We start from the raw sequence: 17950 nt of genomic DNA on the forward strand, positions 1-17950 counted from the left end.
TATATGAATTTGAAATAGAGCATGTGAATTTAGTTTGAAAAAGAAAGTGGAAGGTGAGCTTTGTTTCTGCTAAGTACAATTTTAGGTACTAGTAATAGTTTAGTTCCTGCCTTTAAGAAATTCATTTTCCACGTTTTCTTTCCTAGGAAAGAATTCAATATCAATAGTTTTTGAATGCTTATATATTTCACTGCTCATATTATTAATCAACAAAACTTTAGAGTGAAATATTACACTAACGGCTTACATATGTTAACATAGATGGTGTTATAGAGATACTAATACTGTGGAGATTTTTATATTTTTAGTACTGTTTTGCTGAATTTCCCTGTGATTTTGTAGATTTCAAGGCATAGATTGATGTGAAATTCCTTATACTTCCATATGAAAATTTTCTACATAACTATACTAATGGAAAAATTTCTCCTGACCTTTTAGTACCTTTGAATTTTTCTCTTTCTTCTTGAGTAATTGTACTCAGATGTCACATTTTTGTTACCAGAATCACATTTCATTGTGTTTGTTTTCTTTCTCGATATTTTAACAATTCCTTTTGGACTACATCCAATCCTTCATTTTTCTTGTGCTGAATTTTTGCTCTACATTTTCTACTGTGTTTTATAAATACTTCAAATGTAGAATTTCATCTTTTTGTATAAATAGGAAAAAGCACAAAAGTATAAATAACACAGAATTCATATTGTTCCCACAATCTTCAACTCTCAAGATTTTCAATTGTGTACAACCTTAAATTTATATTTTGATTGATTCTATACACTACATATGGTTGAGAACTATACAACCAGCGTCATGTATGGGCTGATATGTTGTGCATTGTTCTCTCCGTGAATGCACACAAATTCTTTAAAATGCCATGTTTCCATGCTTTATGGAGAATGGATATTTAAATTAAGTGCATGATACAGTGTATAAATATGCTTCATGTATTAGAGACAGCATTTGAAATCATACCAATTATGTTTTGAAATCAAAACTTACATCATGTTTAAAACCAAATTAGAAAATATTCAGTAGGAAGATGATTCCACCACGTCATAATTTATAAGAATGATGTTTATCTACATTGTCACTTATGGTATACAACAATCTTCAATACTAGATTTCTGTAAATTCTATGAAATTTATTTCAATCCTTTCCCTCATTTTATCTGTGTTTTAATAGCATGGTATTTTTTCTTTACAATACTCGAATGTTCCTTGAGTGGGGAATGGGCCATTTTGGCCATTTATAGAAATCCTAAAAGGATTTATGTCTTCTTTTCATTCTGATTTAGTACTAATGCCATCACTTCTGTAAAATGCCAATGATACCCTCATAGAATGTAGATATTATTACTTGTTAAATTCCTTATTCTGTATGCATATTAGCCTTGAAGTTCTGTGGTAAAGATGCTAATTCATGCCATTGGCATTTTTTCCTATGCATTCTAGAAGAACAGGGATTAAATCTTAGGAATTAGACTGTGCAGTGCTATAAGCATGTTGTAAATCAAAAACATGCTCCTAACAGCAATCAGTCAATTCAGTCTCTCTGAGCATCTGCTCTGTGTGAAGATAAACGTCAGCCCCTGGAAAATGAAGTGTGTGTGACTTTGTCTTGACTCTAATCTTGCTGTAATTCTAAAAATTGTAAAGAATTTCTGTTAATACTACCACCTATTAAACTTCATAATGGAGATGGAACTTGGAAGCTGTGGGGCAGAGGAAAGGGCTAGTCTTAAGCAAATGATTTTTAAATGGGACTACAAATTAAATCAGTGTAGTCAGATGTCGTGGTGCATAACTCTTATCCTAGAGACATAATGGCTGAGACATGTCGATTGTTTTCTGAGGCATTCTTGGAAAAATTGATGATATTCTGGGGTTTTTCAATGAAAAAAAAAAGATGGCGGGAAATAGTTCATTTATAGATCACATTTTGGTTCAATTCCTAGCAATGCAGAAAACAATAAGAATGGCATGAAAGAAAAATTAATTAGAATGCATTTCAAAAGGTGCAATACAATTTCCAAAAGGCAATAGCACTCAGTGTAACGAGTACTTTGACTACTAAAGGAAAAGTTTTGAACTTTTTTGTCCTCTACACCGCTATTACCATTTTGCGCATAGATGTAGTGAATATATCAAAGAGCGACACTCTGTCTCCAGTCTCTACCTGTGTCATTGGTGATCTCATTGTCTGCACAAGGAGTGCAATCAAAACAGCAGGCAGCCTTTCCCTCATGAGGGCTTTTTCTAAATCCAGGATTGCAACTGTCACTGCAGACTGAGCGAGGAGTCTAAGAAAAAATATGTAATGGTAACTTCTTAGATATTTATTAACTTCGTCAGAGCTAAAGAGACAAACTTAATTTGTATACATGTATAAAGAAAATTATTGCATGAAAAATTTATTATATACTATGAAACATACATTCACAAAAACACAACTAAGTAAGTGCATTTCTTTACCATTCATCAGAAAGCTAATATACAATTTTCCTTCAAATTGAAATCTTATTCAATTTCCACATGTGACCATTGCATTACCTAACCTGGGGACATGAACCTTATGACAGCTTATTGCTTACTTGTGGTTAAGTAAGTACATCATGCTTAGGAACAACGTACTTCTGTGACTCCAATGGCCCAGTCTATATTATTCTCAGACAAAATCAATTTTTGGCCATTGGGAGCATGTGAAGAAAATGTGCCCAGTTTAACCTTAAGTCTCAGGCCATCTGGAAAATTCCAAAAATTGAGAATGTCATAATCTGAATCCATTTTTCTTCTGTAATCCAAGTTCGCCTTGTCTCCAATAGGATTGTTGAATTGGACAATCTTCAGAAAAGGATGCAACTAAAAGAGACACATCATGCCATGTAAACAGGGCTCCAGGATAAAAACAGAAAATATGGGTGGGGGAAAGTTCCTAAGTGTATTTAATTCTTTTTCTGAAAAACAATTTTAAGACAGGTATCTATTAATTTGGAAAATATAAATGTCTAATACTAAAATGACACATTGGTCTACAAGTATCAATCAGTTTCAGGAAAACAAAAGCATATTCTGTGTAAGCCCATTTATATAAAGTAGGTATACAGTTGGGTTAAGTGAAAATATCAGCTGCGAATTCACAGCTTCTCAAACCACAACTTCCCTTTTCCACCTGACTGTTCCCATGGCACTCACCAAAACATTAGTTCATAAATATCTGAAGAGCTTGCAGAATTAGATGAAATTGAATTCTATGCACTGTCACATTTAATGTCATTTAACTTGGCAAGTGACCACATGTTTTCAAAAGGTCATTTAAGAAAATTATGGGACAATTTAATGTGGGTAAGCAGTTGACCTCCAAAAGGGAGAAGCAAGGAGCTGGCCTCCTGTTTCCTTCTCCTTGCCAATGGATACTAGATCGAGGGTCATTTACAATCACCTCAGCAATCTCCTCAAAAATAAGTGTAACACTCAAAGTCAGTATTTTCCAGAAACAGTTCTTATATCTAGGGTGAAGCACATAGAATAACTTAAGAGAGGCACCTTGATGACACTGCCTGCCATCCAAGGGAAGACATTACCTGCCAGGGGTGGAACGTCATCACTTGTGTATTTCTCAAAGGTTGCCTTTGTACTTCTTCAAGAAGCATTGCATGGAAAGCATGGGATACAGCATACACAGCACTGTATATATTATAGCTCCGATCACTCATGTCTGTGTCAAAACGATTTGGAGGCAACCAAGCCATAGAGGCATTAGGGGTACAGTTCTTCAAGGCACAGTCTGACTCAGAAAATAAGCAATCAAAATTCTTGTACCAGTACATAACAAGGTAAGTGTCTTCTGGGTATTTGAAAGGGGTAGCTTCCTGAAGAAAAGTTTTGAAGCCTGCAATCTCTTCATGATGGTGTGAAAAAACAAGGGTCCCATGGAATGGATCCAGTATGAAATCTCTCCCAGCCAGGTCAGCATGCCATTGGGAGTTTGTCACCCAGATTTTCCACGTCACTAAGCTCTGAACAATGTGGTAATTTACCTCATTTGAGCTATCAGTGTCATAGTAAATGACCACCACATTGGCAGATGATGTATCTGTGGTCAGGATTTCATGTTTCTTTACTGCTGAGAGATAAGATACACTCACAGTTGATACCATTTTCACAAAGGCCACACAGACTCCATTCCTGTCCATCTCAGCTCTTACATTTGAGAGAAACTGAAGACCCTTCTGGCCTTCTGTGATGAGCAGGCCCACCCAGGTCCAGTGGAAATGACGCATCAAGGACACCATGGCAAGGGCCAAAAATGTGTCTTTTGGGGCCATCTGATGAAGAGAAGGACACTGGCCAGTGTCCATCAGCGTAGGATCAAATGAGCTGAAGGTAACCTAAAAGGCAAGGAAATCTGGGTGATACACTGAAGTGTTGATGGAAAGCGCAATAGCAGCCCCAAGAGTGCTGAGAGACATCTCTACATTGTAAGAAATGCACATTCTTCCCTTCCCTCTACACATTTCCCTCAGGAGATTTTTAACAAAGTTAATGAGTGTATTTAGACCTCTGGAAACACTTCTGTCCTCATTTCTTTCCTCTATGATAAGAAAAGAAAAGAAATTGTGTGTAAGCCACTAAGCCTCTGTGTATGGACTCCAGTACACTATGCACATTCAAAGAGCCTCATCCTTGCCTCATTTTAAACTCTCCAGGTTCCAGGTAGGTGAACCTCCATGATGCTGTTCCATCAATCCTGTCTGAACAACATTCACCTGTGGAAATCTGTAGAGCTCCAGCAGTGGTCCAATCTGAGCTGAGGTTCCCCATGGCATTTCTGTCAGTACTGCTGTGCACTGGCTTTCTCTTCTACATGAGTAATTAGGGTTCTCATGTTGTCCTGTGAGCAAAATGAAGGAATTCTCTAGTATCCTCCAATGACTGTAAATGAAATTGTGGAACTCATAGCCCAGAGTAATGTTGGGCAGAAGATGAGGATTCCTGTTGATCTCTTCTATGGCAAAAGTGAAGGCCAGGTAGTTCTGGTATTTGTTGGGTGTAAGCCTGCACAGAGAGCAGAGGTCCTTAGGGAAAGGCTCAGTCTTTCCTTCCAGTCTAGTTTAATACCTTTTATATACTACCTTTTGTGTTCTTTCTACACACATGTATAATTAAAATGGAGTATAGGATGATGTGGGAACACTGACTTTTAATAACATACTAAGAAGTAGATGAGTGATGGCACTGAATCTTCATGAAGGAACTTGGTGTGTTTCAAGATTCTCAGAGGAGTTCCTTCATTACTGTATTTGTTTTACAGTTAGACTAACCTTACTGTATATGTTCACAAGAATATTCTGTATGGCATCACACAATATAGGTCTTTGCAATTGTGATATTTTTAAATATTATCACTGCTTGCAAGTAGAAATGATGTATTTATTGAGGTACATAGAATATTCAGTCTTCTTTGTACCCATTTCTGTTTAATTGCTTTTTTAGCAAAAAATATTTCTTTAATATTATTACTTAAATACATCTCAAGCAAGATTGCTTTCTATTCTCATTCATGAGAGGAAATACTGTGGTGTAGGATACATTCATCCACTTAATTTAACTATATGCTAATACAAATGTGTTGTAGCACATAACATCAAGTCTATGAAAATACATATAATTTTATTGGCTAACTGAAGATAAAATTAAAAATCAAACTGAAACTTTTTCAGATCAAAACTTAGATTTTGCATAATGAATACAGCAGAGGGGCTGAGGTGATAGATCAGAGGTTTCAGCACCGGCCTGGCAAGTGCGAGGTCCTGTGTTAAAAGCTCAGCATCAAAAATCCAAAACAAAACAAAAAGAATACAGCAGTGAATCACAGTGCAGATGGGTGTGGGGCAGGAATACAAGTTCAGCTTCCTTACTAGGATTCTTGGCAGAGATGATTGCTCCACTTCTGAGATATTTCTGTAAAGAAAACTGACTCTAGTTTTGCCAAAATGCAATCTCCTTTGAATGGTTTGGAATGAAGCTTCTTAGAAAAGCTGTATATCAAGGCCATTTTCATTGAAAAAGTGGCCAGAATGAAATTTCTCTGTTAACTTCAGAATTACTTAGTGTTGTTCTGGATTTGCTACGCTGTATAATAAATATTCAGCAAGTTACCAGAAAAAAATTGAAGAGAGAAGCAGGCATTGTTTTCTCATTAGGCATAAGATTATTCCCTTATAAAAAGAAAATTCTTAAAAAAAAAAAAAAAGAAAATTCTTGCACGAGCAACAACCAAAAACTAAGTAAAAGAGAGTGTTATAGTTTGTGTCTAGCTGTTCCCCCAAAGTCTCATGTAAGTCATAGGGCAGACACAGCTCAAGGAACAGCCAGTGATTTGAGGGGCGGGGCCAGGTGGCCAGGGCGGTGTCAAGGGGCGGGCCAGAGGGCCAGGGAGGGGTCAAGGGCGGGGCCAGAGAGGCATGAACCCATAAACTAGCAGCATGCACTGTGGCCCTGAAGGTCTTTGGCCTCTCTTAGAGGTGCAGAGCCCATCATGCTGGACAGAGCAGCACCCCAGCCTCTCCTCCAGATCCTGTAGCGTGGGGCGGAGGTATCTGTGATTGAAGCCGCCTTGTGCAGAGTGGACATATTTGTTGAAGACAGAGGCTGACCCTCCTTCCTGAGCAAATAAGGTCTTGTAATTCAGTCTGTTTTGAACTTCGAAACCTCCAGTAAATGTCAACTAAATAAACCTTTCCTTCCCTCATTTTGAGTGTCAAGTATTTGTCTCAGCATTGAGAGAAGAGTAAATAAGACAGAGTAGAACAAAGATTTCCAATATAGCATTGGCAAGTGAAAGTTCTCTGAGAGAAATATACATACTATAGTAAAAGCTTCCACCAAACTAACTTAGATATTTTTGAAATCCCTAAAATTCTTGTAAAGAGAGAAAAGCCAAAGATGTATTTCATAAGTTAATATTTTAAAAACTCTATCAAAATTACCATTACTGAAAAAAAGACATAATTTTTATATCAATTGGAAATATTACACTAGTGCTCTGAAATCTTTAAAAATTGAGGTTTTCAGAATTTAAAAGAAGCAAGTTATTTAGAGAAAAAACAACTAAAGATATAGATGCATCAATGGGTCAAATTACAAAAAAATAACATCTATCATCTGCCTCTATCAATCATCTGTCTTTAATAAAATTTGTGTAGAAATTCACTAAATATAAAATTACTCATATTGAATAAAACTCTTGTGAAAACTGAAATTATGTGAGTGCACCTCTTTATCACAAACATATTCCCTAGGTACTAAGTATTTTTTTTAAATGTAAGAGCAATGAGCAGCACAGATATATTCTATTTTATGTATTTTGTACAGGGTCTAGATGGTCTCATTACACAGATTGGACTCGAAGTGATCCTCATGTTTTCAGCCTCACAAACGCTGGGCTTATAGGCCTGCACCACAAACTCAGGTCTCAGTCTCTGTCACTGCGCACCCCAGGGGCAGGCCCAGAAGAACAAACTGAAACTGGAGCTCCAGTCCTTGCGTCTGCTTACAAAGTAAATGTAAACCTCTGAGCTATCTGGCTGGCCCACAATATATTTTCAATATTATACAAATGTTAATATTATGAAACGCATTGCAAATAGGAAAAAGAAACAGGCAAATGATGGGTTTTATTTCTCCACCAAAGAAGCTCATGATCTACGTATGCACGATTTATATAAAAATATTTATGGGGCCAGTGACATAGCTCAGGAGATTAAAGGACCTGCGTAGACAAGTTTAGTCAAGCCCAGGGACATGGGCTCGAACCACATGCTGGGACAGTACCACATTCAAGGTGGCCTGAGCCAGCTGTATTCCCAACTTAGGTGCCCAGGTCTGTAATTCTAGGAATGCGGAGGCTGACAACAGGAGGATCACGATGAGTCTGAGCTGTGTAGTGAGACTAGTCACAAAAAAAATACATTCTATATATAAGTGTTGTTACCAATTGCTCAATATGCAAATTTAACAGGGTTTTTGTTACTAAGTGTTAATTTTAGTGACAATTCAGAACTAATTTTGAGTATTTGATTCAGAGAATTCTGCTCCAAATCTAAACCTTATGACAGGATTGATTACTTGTCACTTATTAAAAATTATGAGAATGATTTTGTTTCATGAAGTAAAACTCACTATATGCAGTAAAATGTGGTTTGTATGAGGAAGGCGATTCTGAATGGTGGATGGGTGAGTATGTTTTTAGAGCTCACTAGGAGCACTGGGAAAATCACGAGGGAGTCCAGCAAATCCCTCTGGAGAGGATCCTTAATGACACAGCCCAGTGTAAACAGAAGGCATCTGACTACAGTGGGGAATGAGAAACTGACCAGGTATGAGGCATTATGAGATTTCAAGAATACTTCAAGGATGTAAGATCTGTATCTATTCCTAGGAGGAGAGAATGAAATATCTTCTCTCCTATTGTCATCTGCTGTCCCCACATATGCCCAGAGGATCAGGCTGCTGTTGCAGTGTGCCCTGCTCTAAACCCAGGCCCTGAGCTCTGTCTATGGCTGGAAAGAATGCATTTGCACTTCTGAGTTTCTGTGTACAGGCTGATGCAGCCACCAAGAACAAGAGTTTCGGAACCAAGGAGAGAATTTGGATTCCTGCTAAAAAGAGAAACAAAATTAATAGAACTTTTAGAAAATAAAAATGTTTATACATAAGCAGCTTATAGATTTTGCATCATCCTCATAAGAAAAGTCTAATTTTAATACTTGAAAGGATCATATTGCTCAGTATAAAATTTCAGCGGTCATAATATTTGTACTGTAGCCTTGATAGCACCGCGGCTTTTCTGCACATAAATACGAAGTTGCATTTCTCTCTTTTTGCTTTTTCTCAGCATAACATCCTTAGATAATACTATATAGTAGTGATAATTATTATGTCTATGGAATTCCTATCTTTTCAACTCCTTATAGTTTATTTCTCACACTTTTATGATGTTCCAAAATTTCTAATTATTTCTTACTGTCATTTAAGGAGGGAAATAAATGTGTGATGCTTAAGGAACACTCTCTGCGTAAGTGTAAGATGCTCAGATCAACTCCAGGAACAAACACAAACTGAAAGGGAATGTTGGAGCATAAAATGTTTGTGTCCAAAACTATCATTATCAATTTTTGGTCGGGGATGTAACGCAGCAGCACAGCACCTACCTGGAAAGTGTGAATTGTTCAATTCTTAGTTCCAAACCAATCATACTGTAAATGCATGGACATCAATATTTCCTATCCCTTAACATTCCAAACATCTTTTCAAGCTGCAAAGCCTTTGGGAAGACAGAAAACTGATGTAGGGTAAGCCATCAAATAAAATATTCTTAAGATAATGCATACATTATGATCAATCCAAATGTTAATAAATGATATGCTTGCATATCAACACAATGCCACTTGCTTAATATCAACTTAGGCCAATTGTCCAACGTAAACCTTAAAGAAATAATACTCACTTGAAAGCATGCTCGAAAGACTTATTTTGTTTCAGATATATATATATATATATATATATATATATATATATTACTGAGCTATATCCCAACCCAAAACATAGAAAATCATAGTTTTGAACACCAGCATTTTTGAACACCATCATTTTACACCTCAGCATTCCTTTTCCGTATGTTTTTTGTTCTGGGACTTGATCTCAGCACCTCACACTCGCCAGGCCGGTGCCCATGCACCTGAGCTATGTCTCCAGCCCTGCTGTTCAACATCCGTTAGCCTTAAGCAGAAGGCATTCCTTAAGCATCACACATCTATTTCCCTCCTTAAATGACAGTAAGAAATAATTAGAAATTTTGGAACATCCTAAAAGTGTGAGAAATAAACTATAATGAGTTGAAAAGATAGGAATTCCATAGACATAATAATTATCATTAATGTACATTAATATGTAAGGATATTATGCTGAGAAAAAGCAAAAAGAGAGAAATGCAACTTCTATTTATGTGCAGAAAAGCCACGATGCTATCAAGGCTACAGTACAAATATTATGAAAGTTGAAATTTTATACCTGAGCAATATGATCCTTTAAAGTATTAAAATTAGACTTTTCTCATGAGGATGATGCAAAATCTATAAGTTGCTTATGCATAAACATTTTTGTTTTCTAAAATTTCTATGAATTTTCTTTCTCATTTTAGCAGGAATCCAAATTCTCTCCTGGGTTCCGAAACTCTTGTTCCTGGTGGCTGCATCAGCCTGGGCACAGAAACTCAGAAGTGCAAATACATTCTTTCCAGCCACAGACAGAGCTCAGGGCCTGGGTCTAGAGCAGGGCCCACTGCAACAGCAGCCTGATCATCTGGGCATATGTGGGCACAGCAGATGACAATAGGAGAGCAGATATTTCATTCTCTCCTCCTAGGAATAGAAACAGATCTTACATCCTTGAAGTATTCTTGAAATCTCATAATGCCTCATACCTGGTCAGTTTCTCATTCCCCACTGTAGTCAAATGCCTTCTGATTACACTCAGCTGTCTCATTTAGGATCCTCTCCAGAGGGATTTGCTGAACTCCCTCGTGATTTTCCCAGTGCTCCTAGTGAGCTCTAAAAGCATGCTCACCCATGTACCATTCAGAATCCCCTCCTCATAAAAACCATATTTTATTTCATATAGTGAGGTTTATTTCCTGAAATAAAATCATTGTCATAATTTTAAATAAGTGACAAGTAATTGATCCTCTCCCAGGGTTTACATTTGGAGCAGGCTCCTCTGAATCAAATACTCTAAAGTATTTCTGAATTTTCACTAAAGTAAACGTTTGGTAACAAAGACCAGAGTCAAATTTTCATATTAAGCACATGGGTAGCAACCCATATTTTAGAAAATAATAAAAGGAAAACACATAGTGTTTAATGACAAGTACCTCTCATACCACCTTCTCAAGAAGCTGAAGCAGAGGAAACTTGAGGTCAAGAGATTGCTCCTAACATATTCACCACAGTGTATCCCTTTCTTAAAAGCTATTGAGCATCAAGAATGCATGTTGAAATAAAAATACAAGCAAATATCTGGGCATTGTCAGGAGTATGATATAGGTAGAGACCATATTTATAGGAGAAAAAAAGCCCAGTTTCCTTACTCTGCTGTCCATGGTCCCAAATAAGTTGAAGCCTTAAAGTGACCAGTTACAGCTGGGTAAAGTAAAGACCTGGTTTCACAACAAAAGACTCTAAATCAAGTGTAAAGCAATATTTATACACATTATTAACTAATACATATATGATTACATAGAAGAGACAAAGCACAGTAAAAGTTATATCATCAGTTCAAAAGGTCTTCCACACCTGAAATTCAAATTCATTAACTGAGAAGCCACTTCATATAGTGTTTCAGAGTGCTGATTAGGAAAGACCTGGGTACAGTGTCATCTCTATCAATGAGATCCCCAAGCCTTCTCACCAGTGAGCCCCATTAAATGTAAGTTGAGGCAAAATAACCATATCTCACCTTTCTTCATGAACAGAAGCCTATATTTTGTAGCCCCCAAGAACTGGTCAAGTCCATGTGGGAACAAACATGTGCATCTTCTAGACAGATAAGAGAAAACATTGAGAGCTACACAGGCTAATGGTGAGTTTCTGTACTTATCAGGATTTCCAACAAGCTTCCTCATGTGCAATATTTTCAAAAAGGCAGTGGCACTGTGTTAGGACCAAGGCTGATTTGTCCATATTTAGTTTTAACCCTTCCTATGTGCAGGTGCCACAAGAACACCATGAGTGGTCATGTTCTCTAACCTTCAAGCAAACACAGTTCTGCTGGCATGTCCCTTTCTTACAGTGACAAAGTAGTTTTGTAGAATTTCTCAACATTTGGAAAACTATTTAACTACATGTTTGGCATCAGACCTGATAAGGTACAATCAGGAAAGATGCATCCAAATGAGGAAATATCACAGTGGTGGAGAAAAGCCTTACAGCTGATGCATCCCTACTTTTGGGCCCATCTTGCAGAGGCAGGTGTACTGGATCATCCTAAATATCATTAGAAACAATAAAGGAACAATAACAGGATAAATTTACTGCAAGGAGAAGGGGTACACATATCAGAAGGCTATCTGTAAGACTATAAAGAATTTTACAGTTAGAGAAATAGAGAAAAGGAAAGATGTTTATAATATTATGGGTAATTTGGCAATTACCACTTAGCATTAAGCTTAATTCAAGGAGTTCACTCGAGTTGAGGAATATCACCTAATGCCATACAGTGGAGTCCAGGTCTGAGGAAGGAAACACACCACGGAGTACAGGGTGAGTAGAGTCCATCTAAGGTTCCAAGAGTGAGAAGAAGCAGCTAGCAGAACAAATAAGAACAGTATTCCGCTCCCCCATGCAAATTTATACAATGACAAGGTAAACAGGAAAGCCTGTTGTGCCCATGTGGATGGCTAGAACAGGTGGCACTAGGAAAATATTGGTCCATTGATCCATGGGTGCTAGATGTTATCTCTCCTGATATCCAGTAAAAAAAAATGCAAAATAGAACAATACACTTACTGCATGAAATATAATTCTCTAGTAGGTTTCATATCAAGGATACCAGTATAGTACATGTAGACATAAATAGACAAGAAAAACCCAATTATCACATCTCCATCCTTGTGCACACTGGTGCTCCTTCCTTGAAGGCAGGCTTCACTATCAAAAGTACACAATAAGGCTGGAAGCTGCAGGAGAAGGAAGATAACAATCAAAGATAACATCTTTGATATGCATGCAGATCATAGGGCTGAGGGAAGAGGGAAAGTGCAGTCTGAGCCAGGTAAGTAAATATACTGTGTGTTTCAGCATTAAATTGTTTGAAACTCAGGTGGACACTCTGATGCCCCATCTGCTGTCAACATTGTCTGCTCCATGTCCCTAGAGAAGTTTGCCACCATTGTCACCTGGGCTCTACATCTGAGGTCTGGTGAGAAGGAGAAAAACACAAGACAGAAATTGTGCTTGCATATTGTTTTCTTCAACTCAAGCCATCATGACTTAATCCAGTTCCAATGACAGCAACATCTGAGGTACCACTTCCTCCTGGGCAGATTTGCTCTTAAGTCTTTGGCAATAATCCGCTAGCACATATGCCATTAGATGTGCTACTAATGGATTGCACTAGAAGATTTAATGTTAGGGTTATTTTGAAATAGTTGAGAATCTCTCAAGGTCACTAAAAAATATTGGGCATTCTGCCGTCCAAAGTGGAAGATCAGAAATTGTCACCTGAAAGGCCCACAGGACATTGTCTGTATAGCTGTGTAGTCTCTGTACCAGTCACAGGAAGTGAAACGCAGAGCCACACCTGTTCTCTTTTGTTTGTGGTACAAGTAATTGCCCCACAGCCAGGAAGCCCAAATTAGTGACTGAACATCAGGGCAGAAACACAAGGCATTTTGAGTTGTATAATGTAGCCTACTATCCCGCTGCTTCATTCTTTGATATACTTCATTCCATGATTTAGTATGCTTTCAGAATGCATTTCTACTCCTCCATTCTTGAGTAACTCCAGTATTTAGGCTTCTATGAGAATCTGGGACTGTGTGGACTATTTCACTTTTTCCCTCACCCAAAAGCAGAAGAGCAAACTGAAATTGGCTTCTCTGTTTTCCATCACTCATAGTATTGAAGAGCACAGAAGCACAGGCAATGTTTGCACCCTGAGTATCTGGACAGGGTGATTGTTCTGAATAATGCTGCAGTAGTTCTGTGCCTGCCATCTTGTATTTGTCACAATCTAAATAACCAGCACAGTGAGACTCAATATGAACTTAATCTTCACTTATTTTATAGGAATAATTTTTGGCTTAAAATGTGAAAGCTAGTAATAGGGAATCTGTTAATTAAACAAGGAAGCATTGATTTTTGTAAGACTAAATTATAAAAATTAATGTACATTTTGGGAAGATATATATTCCACAGTTTTGAAGATACTGGCCTTCTTCAACAAACAGGCCCAGTGTTGGACTCTGTGGCAGAACTCCCTGCAGAGAGGCAGGTGCGAGACCCAGAGAGCTAAACCAGGAGCAGAACAACTACCAGTGGGGCACAGCAGGTTCACTGCCACTGAGCACAGCAGGAAGAAGCGCAGCACAGCAGACAGACCAGAGCAAGGCCCAGGTGGAAAAGTTTGAACTTGGTAGATTTTGACCTGGTGAGCTGAGGCATATTGCTAGACACAGATCTAGGGGAGGGGGAGCGAGAGAGAGAGAGAGAGAGAGAGAGAGAGAGAGAGAGAGAGAGAGAGAGAGAGAGAGAGAGAGAGAGAGACTGGTAACTGAAGTAAATTAGTCTGCCTGGAAGACTCCAGGCACATCAAGTAGTGAACAAATGGAACTTAGAAGAAATAATTTAAATACAAATTCTTAATTTAGTATATGTTTATCTATACAGTCATAATGTTTGCTTTTACAGTCTAAAATAAAAATCAATTTGTTATAAAAGTTTGTCAATTGCTAAATCTCACAGTCTATTACTAGTATTGCTAAGTATGGTACTGTAATTAGAAAACCATATCTGCCTTAACCACATGATCTCTCTTGGGTAATAATATAGGTAGGTATTTGGGTAATAACAGCACAAAAGCCATACAAATAAGATCAGAGGACAGTGCCAATCACAAACCATTATCTGAATCTCAAACAATAGAGATGGCAAAATTTTGGGATATATGCAAAGCAAGAAACTTTGACACAAAAGAGATACCCACAAAAAGGTGCTTCAGCAGAGAGGCTGTGATCACAGTGATATAGGTAAGTACTCACAAACCCTTACAGAAAAGTATCATAGAAATAAAAATGAAGAGATCTCTATTAAATATAAAATGAGCAAATGATGAAGCAATCTGCGTTTTCAGGCCCCAAGTACACACAGAACAATCCGAGAGACAATAGCATGGAATACATTGGAAGTCACACACCTGACATATCTCAAATAATAGCATCTAAAGTAAAGAAACAACTGCAGAAGGCTTCAGAGGAAGTCAAGTCAGAAATAATCTCCCAAGTAAAACAAGAAATGATCACTATAATGAAAGAAGTACAAAGAATTTCTAAGAAGACACTGATTAAAAAAAGAGGAGAATACAAAAATGATGGAAATCTTCAATGACCAATACAGAAAAGAAATAGAATTCATTTAACAGATTCAAAGAGATATTCAGGACAATAAAAACTCAATTAGAAGTTTGTAAAGGCATTCGAATGAAAGGGAAGATAGACTTTCAGACCTGAAGGACAATGTAGCAACTAAAGAAAAGCAAAGGATATATCTCATAAAAACAACTTGGATCCAGGAAATAATAATTTAAAAGCTGCAAGTTGATGCAAAGAAGAACAACATAGGCCAATAGGCATCAGTGAGAAATAAGGAGTCAACACAGTGATAGAAAAAGAATATGGGCAGAAGTAATAGCAGACAATTTCCTAAATGTGGGAAAACAATCAGACATTCAGGTAACCGAGGCATACAAAGCCCCAAGTAATATCACCACAATTTGAACCACACCCAGGCATTTAAAAATCAAGATACGAGAAATTTAGCATAATAAAAGAATACTAAAAGCTTCTACAGAAAAGAAAAACTTCACATTCAATGAAAATCCATCAGAATAATAGCACATTTCTCCTCACAAACTATGCAGTCAAGAAGAGCATAGAGTAAAGTACTCCAAGACCTACAAGAAAAGAAATTCCAACTCACACTGATATTCCCTGAAAAACTCTTTCTAATTTAAGGGACAAATGAAATTCTTACACAACAAAGAACAAACAAAGAAATTCATGACACCAAAGCAACCCCACAGAGAATAATAAAGGATATTATAGAAAGGGACCAAAAGAACCACAACTCCGAGAATGAGAATTAATGAACTCACAAAAGAGGGCAATTTTTTATTAATTTTATTGAGGAACAAATAGTAATGAGACAGTTTCAAAACAGGATAGTAGGACAGTTACAATAATTAATAGATTGCCTATTGTTGTCTTCATAGTAGTTATTCATAGAATAAGATACAGATATATTCAGTCCTAACACTCTTAGTACAAATCTTACTTCTCTTTGAATTAACAGAAAGTAGCTGTACATCTATCCTAACTATTTGTACATGCAGATTAAAAATGGACCTTCGTCTATGTCCCAGGTTTTCATTTAGTTTTTTCAGAGATGGATAGTCCTTTGCTATTTAAAGATTGTAGATGCATGAATTCAGCAAAATAATCCAATATAGTAAAGTAATAGTAGTGGGTTATCCATAGGACTGTACAGACCTCAAAAGTCAGCTCTGAAATTGCTGGGCTCTGGACCTTTTTTCCTGCTCTAGCTGTGCTTTCTCCCACCCTCTTTTTCTTCCCTTCTATAATTTTATTGAGAAACAAATAGCAAAGAGACAACTTCAAATCAAATCAGTAGGAAGGTTTCAATAATAAACACATTGCGTAATTGTCTTCCTAGTGGTTATTTGTTCTACAAGATGCAGACATGATGTCCTATTTACAAACACTATTAGAACAAATCTGTTCATTGAATGAAGAGAATGTAGCTATATATCTATCCTAACCGTTTTGAATACAGATACAAAATGGACATCCATCTATATCCCCTTCCTTTGTTTAGTACTATCTTTTAAATATTATAGGTGTGTGAACTCAGCAAAATATTCCAAAATAATCCAGTAGTCCATAATAGTATTGGGTCTTCCACATGACTGGCAATGTCAGAAGTTGTTGACCTGAGTCTCCAACAGCTCAATATAACACCATGGCTTTACTTCTTATACTTTGTTTTTATACTTTTCTACTGGATGGTTAAAACCAAGATAAAACAAGACCTATGTAACAAGAATTGTAGCTTTTGTATATGATAGGGTCAGTCAAATCCCCTCAGGACTTATCCTGAGACCCTGTACCTCAGTTTGTAGATCCTTTGTCAGTGTCAGCCATGTGGATGGGTCACAGCCATTACTTGACATTTTGATCTCTGTGAAAGCCTGAGAGAATGTTTTCTCTCCTTGTGACTGTCCTTAGGCACACTCTACATTATCGTTCACTTTCCTCTTTGGCACCATGACCTTCTTGATCAGAAAATTTGGGACACAACTGAGTTACATGATGTTACAGTGCATGTTCTCAAATGTCCTGAGTCTTAATTGACCTTGGAAGACTAGGGCCAAATTGTAGATTTCCTCATGGCCCTCTTTTTTCTCTAATTTTTGATCTGGAAAGTTAGGTTGTTAACCCTCCAGAAGAGAAGCTTATTGTTATTACAATACAATTTAGGCTGTTGAGCTTAATCTCACTATCTGTCTAAATATCAAACATTTTAGGCATGACATGGAACAGGTATTGTTCATTAAGTATTGATATGTTAAACTTTAAGTCCCCGGGGACAAACAGTTAAACACAGTAGAAAAGTAGATAATGAAAAGCAGGAAAATAACATCACAAACATAAGACAATACTGTTCAATATTAACCATTAATGTACATGGGCTCAAATCACCAATTCAAAGAAATAGATTTACAGAGGGGGATAAAAAACAAAATTCAAAATATTCCATATACAATAAGCAAATTTAACTCATAAAGAAATCTATAGGTTGAGTGTAAAAATATAGAAAACTATAATACACACCCAGGAACTCAGAAATAAAGCAATGGTAGCAATCTTATTTGCAGATAATCTGAACTTCAAACCAAGAATGATCAAATGAAAGAAAAAATGACACTACATACTGGTCAGAAGGAGAATACAAGAGGAGGGAGCCCCCAGACCCAGTCCTAGCCCAGGTCCGGTGAGTGTGCGGAGAGTTTCCTGCTACCCTGCGCCTGCGGGACCAGTCCCAGCCCAGGCGCAGCGTGGGCCGGACCCTCTCCCAGCCCCTCAGGCCGCCCCACCAGT

At 37.3% G+C, this 17950-nt stretch overlaps 1 protein-coding gene across 1 annotated transcript in view; it reads right to left on the reverse strand.

Annotated features, from left to right (window-relative positions):
• LOC101564306 (vomeronasal type-2 receptor 116-like) overlaps positions 1-17950 on the reverse strand; it is a 56613-nt gene that overhangs the window by 2309 nt on the left and 36354 nt on the right. The window contains exons 3-7 of the mRNA XM_004647173.2: positions 12564-12733; positions 4767-5055; positions 3582-4388; positions 2632-2859; positions 2177-2300 (exon numbers count right to left, since the gene is read on the reverse strand). Of these exons, the coding sequence (XP_004647230.2) occupies positions 2177-2300; positions 2632-2859; positions 3582-4388; positions 4767-5055; positions 12564-12733 (1618 nt within the window). The remainder of the gene's footprint in view (positions 1-2176; positions 2301-2631; positions 2860-3581; positions 4389-4766; positions 5056-12563; positions 12734-17950) is intronic.

Source organism: Octodon degus, unplaced genomic scaffold (assembly GCF_000260255.1).
Source record: "Octodon degus isolate 3935 unplaced genomic scaffold, OctDeg1.0 scaffold00290, whole genome shotgun sequence".
In the NCBI taxonomy this organism is placed as follows: domain Eukaryota; kingdom Metazoa; phylum Chordata; class Mammalia; order Rodentia; family Octodontidae; genus Octodon; species Octodon degus.